Source organism: Coffea arabica, chromosome 1c (genome assembly GCF_036785885.1).
Source record: "Coffea arabica cultivar ET-39 chromosome 1c, Coffea Arabica ET-39 HiFi, whole genome shotgun sequence".
NCBI classification, from domain to species: Eukaryota; Viridiplantae; Streptophyta; class Magnoliopsida; order Gentianales; family Rubiaceae; genus Coffea; species Coffea arabica.
The window spans coordinates 44,921,374-44,926,470 of record NC_092310.1 but is presented as its reverse complement, the minus strand read 5'-3'; the positions used below and the strand labels follow the sequence as shown (position 1 = coordinate 44,926,470).

General features: G+C 39.4%; 1 protein-coding gene across 2 annotated transcripts; it reads right to left on the bottom strand.

Moving 5' to 3' along the window:
- Positions 1–687: 687 nt before the first annotated feature.
- On the bottom strand, positions 688–4,739 carry LOC113740252 (uncharacterized). 2 transcript variants are annotated; one of them, XM_072073078.1, is made up of 4 exons: positions 4,107–4,236; positions 2,865–2,955; positions 1,896–1,930; positions 688–1,816 (listed from the first exon to the last, which is right to left on the bottom strand). In XM_072073078.1, the coding sequence occupies exons 2-4, from the start codon at positions 2,908–2,910 to the stop codon at positions 959–961; spliced, it is 939 nt and encodes a 312-aa protein (XP_071929179.1). In that variant the 5' UTR covers positions 2,911–2,955; positions 4,107–4,236; the 3' UTR covers positions 688–958. The 2 variants fall into 2 exon arrangements, with proteins under 2 accessions (XP_071929179.1, XP_071929178.1); XM_072073077.1 differs by lacking the exon at positions 2,865–2,955 and having other exon boundaries at positions 4,107–4,739.
- Positions 4,740–5,097: the final 358 nt, after the last annotated feature.

The window sequence follows — 5,097 nt, the reverse complement described above, 5'->3', positions numbered from 1 at the left end:
TTATTATACATGTAGTTATTATATATGTAGGATGTATGTATGCAACCTATATGGGTCGAGTCTTAATTGGATCTGTTCGTAGCAAAACTCAGGCTCGATATATATTTTATTCGTACTCAATATTGAGATTCAAATTTTGCTTCGCCCTCTTAAACATATGATTCCTCGGTTTTTTGTTTTTTTTTTTTTGCTGATCAGACTCGGGCTAATCCAGCCCATGGACAGTCGCTGACTGTGATCCTTCCAAATTCTAGCTCAATGTGAAACTACAGCCATATGATTTTTGATATACATTGCTGAAGGGGAAAGAAACTGGTAATATGTCAAGCAATTGAACCTATTGACAAAAGGTTATCACTTCTCGACCTCCAATTCTAGCTCTTCTGTGGCCCATCTCTCGCCATTTTTTTTTTTTTTTTTTGGTACAAGGGCGGGCCAGTGGCCCCTGATTTCTTATTCTGAATGTGTTGTTACTGACGGGTTTTGTTTCCAATGTTCTTTCCCTTCCCAGTCGCAAGTTTCTTTGCACGTTTAAAAAAGGACAAAAAACCTTGCAAACATCATGCATTAACAGTTGGAGGTATGATGCATAAATAGCCTTGCATCCGGCCGGTCTGATGAAACACCAAGACCGGGTGACCATTGATTGATCAATGCCAAGAGGACCAAAGAACATGGCAACAACAATTTTCAATAATAGTAATTCATTAGGCCGATTTCGTGGCATTTCCATCATTCATTTTTACATCCTTGTGATTTAGATCCAGGCTAAATGATTACAACATACGTTAAATTTTCCTAATTTAGAACCCCAAATCCCACTAAACATGACAGAAACACAACCCAACTACCCAATTCAACACACCGACTGCAATCAACCCAAAGCCATGGATTGATCCCTGAAATGCAAATACATTTTTATATGGTCCTCCTAATCATCAGACACACTCTTCTGGTTTCACTTCACACTTGTGCCAGAAACTGTCTCGGACGAACAGGCGACTCCATGGTCAACTGAACCAACAAATAACTGTGAGGCAAATGAGCCACTTTTCCTCGCCTTCCCGGGAAAGTCTCTGCCTACATTACCCTTCAACGAGAGATTCTTTTTAATCCGACTCCGAGTAAGTGACAACATGGTACTGCGGGAAGGTGCATGCAAAGCACCTTCAACACAATCTCCTGCCTGTGCGCAACCCCATGGCCTTGATGGTCCATCTTCGCAGAAAGGCCTAAGCCTAGGGAAGAACTTAGAAAAGACCCGCTGATCTGGAGAATTCTCCTCTTCAACTTTGGCACAGATTGGGCAAGGGGGGTCATTTTTGTTGGCCTTTGGGGTGGTTTGCTCCAAGCATTCAGCATGGAATACATGGCAGCATGAAAGAACCCCAGCAACAGGCATGTCTCCGCTTCTCACAATACGTCGAGAACTCCAAGGAGATCTCTGTGAAAGAAGCCTCTCACACAATCCACATTTGAAACTATCTGATGGATTACAATATCTACTTGAAAAATCAGCTTCAAATGGCTCAGAAACATCAGTGAGATCGACACTACCACTAGCACTGCTCAAGCGATGTTTTTCTCTTCGAGGAGTAACAGCATCAAATTCCAAATACCCAGCAGCATTGCTGTCAGTAGCTTCTCTTCTAGGTGTGTCAGATGGAAGGGTCAATGGGTGAACAGGTTTTGACATAAAGCAACGGCGACTTGAAAAATTACGATGAGAGTGATGTGTCTTGGCCACAGACTCGTAATCACTACTGTCCGACCTGGATGAAGTTGAGCCACCACTATCCCTTGCAGCTGATGTGCCCTGCAAAAGTAAGTATAATTAAGTTGAACTTCAGGCAGTACTACTCAGCTAAGCATGGGAAAGGAAAATCATAACTTACTTCCATAGCAGGGGAAAAGGATAAGGGCCTTGAGACTGCATCAAACAAGAGAAGGATAGTATCAGCAATTTAAAATTTCCATTCATAGTAGTTCACTTAATATGAACAATTGTTTATGCATACAACCAATGACAGTAAAGCAACCCCAATGATAGACCGCATAAGATATTGACAAACGATTTCACAAAACTGAAAATGTTTAAAGCGAACCCAAGACAGATGAAACCATAAAGGTTAGTTCCATATTGATGACTATCTCTATGGTAATGTGTTCTAATGAAAATCAAACTCATGTACTAGTGATGCTTCAACAAAATTTTCAAGAGCCAGATGCAGTCATGCTGAACAAGCAAAAACTATATATCACCCCATAATGCACAATCTAATCCTGATGGCCCTACAAAAGCAAATCCTTTTGTAACTTACTTGGGTCATAGGAAAATTACAACTTAGATATGCTAATACCATTCTCAACAGATATAAAATATATAATTCTTCCAGAGGGAAAGGGAAGTTACATGAACAATAAAATTACTCAGGATTGACAGGAAACTCAGAACCGTATTGCACTGTAGGGCAAACATAAGCAGCCTCCTATGACGATGACTCACTAATCTCACAGTACCAGTGCACGTGCTTAATGTTTCTTTTAAGCAACAAAACATCCATCAAAAGGCAGCAACAGCTAATATCTGTATTAATGTAAGCTTAGACAGAAGCTACAAATGTGACATTGAGCTTTTCCCATACAATACCAGTAGTTGGCTGAATATCAATACTATCGGTACGTACTCGTTTCAAATAAAAACAAACGTAAAACAACTTTTTATCATCTACAAGCAAATATAATTTTCTTTTGTAGATTAAAATACAGGAAATTCTGATAAATAAGCCCTTAAAAAAGAAGAAAGTCCTAAGGCACATAATTAGCAATAAAAACAAGATGAAAATGTGAACTAGCCAGGATACCAAACCAAGAGTGCCTATAGAAGCATCCACCATGACGCTCTGTCATCACAGGTCTCACTCAAGCTGTGCACCCATAAGGTTATGGACCAATCTGTACCCAGCCAACCAGGTCAATAATCAATTACAGCTAATGACATCACCAAGCTATCAAATCTATGTTCAACAATTTTCTTGTCCTGGCAATTTAATTGAAAAACTTAATTTAAAGCATCTTGTTACTTAGCTTCCCATCATCAGCCCCACAAGTGACCTCAAGAAAAGAGTATGATATAAGGGCAATGTATACCAGGGAAGAAGGGAAGAGATAAATATGCATTTCCATGCGTTCATGTCTGAGTGTTGTGAGAGAGGGAGGAGGGGTGGGAGTTCATGTTGAGGTCATGAACTGTAGGGATCTCAATCCTGAAATCATGGGTAACCCCTCAACACAAAAATAGGGACAGTTGAGAATAGCATTGTAGCAACATCCTTGTTTGCTTCAATTTTAATGGGTCATGTTTATAGCTGACTTATAAGATGATTGATGCATTATATTAGATGACTGGACATGATGGAAGGTGCATTTACTTTTGAACCTAACCTGGAAACATGAAGATCAAGTGTAATGGTGTTTGGAGGCAGGCTTAGTTAACAACAAGCAGGCACAAGCCTGTACTATGACACCATACAAGAATCAATTTTGGGCAAAAATCATTTGGATTCCAGCAGAGAACCTGCCAAATTGGAGCTACAAGTTTACAAGCTCCCCCTTTAATGATCAGCCCATCAACAAATCCACACCTGCCACGGTATTATTTTGGACAAAGAAAGCATGGATCCTTATTATAAAAGGGAGCAAAACCATACCCCATTGCAGCTACTTTCCTTATCACGCGAATGTTCATATACAGAAAATCAAACAAAATTATTCTACTATAGATGGTTTTACATAAAATTGTAAAGGTCATATGCATACTTGTATCAAAGTAATTAAAAGCAATTGGATTGGATACTTAATTATCATGCTTCCTTATCAATAAAGAGCAGTAGTTATATCAAAGAAGCAAGCACAACTTTGGGGGAGGGGGGCCACAGGATCAAATCTGAATAGACAAAAGAAAACAACTTGGAACAAATAGCAAGAAACAGAAGTAATACTGCAAGTGACGATATTGTGAACCCTTCAAAGCTAAAGGCATGTTACTATTGAGGGCAAACTCAATCCGTGGAAATGGACACAAAACGTGAAAGTTATTGACAAACCTCTTCTCGAAGTGTTATAATCATCAACACTGATTTCTTGTATTGTTGGAGGAGTCCATTGCCGCACTGGGGAAATGTCAGAGGGACTACTATAATACGGGCCACCACCATCATTTGCCATATATGGATGATTGGCCACATGATTGCCTCTCAACCAGCTCCTACTTTCTCTACTATTTGAGGATGCTGAAGACCCAAACAGTTGAATCCCGTCATGGGAGCCAAATGACAGTGCTTCAGATTGGAAACGGAAGTCCCATCTCGGCGGTGGCGGTGAATAACTTGAGTTTGTACGCCAGTAAGGTTCATGTGGCCCCACAGACCACTCCCTGCTAGCAGCAGTAGATCCATGTGGCCTTGCAGCCACACAACACAGGGACCCCGTTTTAGCTATCTTTCAGAAAACCCACCAGAAATCAGAAATCCCTCCTGCTAGCTGTCAGAACTCTTTCTAAAGCTCAAAGCTAGCCTATCAAACACTAATCCTTTGTCCTTGTGAGATTGGAAATCTCTGAATGCTTCAAATATGTTTACGACACATAAAACTTGCAAAATAGGGATAAAATCTTCATGTCACTGTTTGAAACAATGAACCCATGCCTAAAGAACTTTGGAAACAATAGATATCTTAAACCCTGATTAACTTGTCACCAATGGAAAAAACAAGGGATAATTGCAGAAACCTTTCCTGAGATTTCTGACATTTGCACTGACCTCCCCTCTAGGTTTAGAAATTGCATTCACCTCCCCTGAACAGTAACAATTTGTTGCAAAAACCTCCCTGACAGCTTTTGTAGAAGTGAGATAAGAAATTTCTTCCAATTTTGCCCTCTTCTTGCTTGACAATTATTATTTGCTTGACAATTGCTTAACTAATTATCTAATTAGTTAATAGTTAAACTAATTAACTATTAACTAATTATCTGATTAATTATTAACTAATTAACTAATTAATTAATTTCTATTTATCTAATTAACTAATTAACTAAAG

What these genes read in the sequence shown, in the direction of transcription:
- LOC113740252 (XM_072073077.1), bottom strand. Translation starts at nt 4,227, where the DNA reads ATGGCAAATGATGGTGGTGGCCCGTATTATAGTAGTCCCTCTGACATT. An exon ending in TTATAACACTTCGAGAAGAG is followed by an intron (nt 1,931 to 4,106) that starts GTTTGTCAATAA and finishes TGTTTGATGCAG; the next exon opens with TCTCAAGGCCCTTATCCTTT. An exon ending in CCTTTTCCCCTGCTATGGAA is followed by an intron (nt 1,817 to 1,895) that starts GTAAGTTATGAT and finishes TTACTTTTGCAG; the next exon opens with GGCACATCAGCTGCAAGGGA.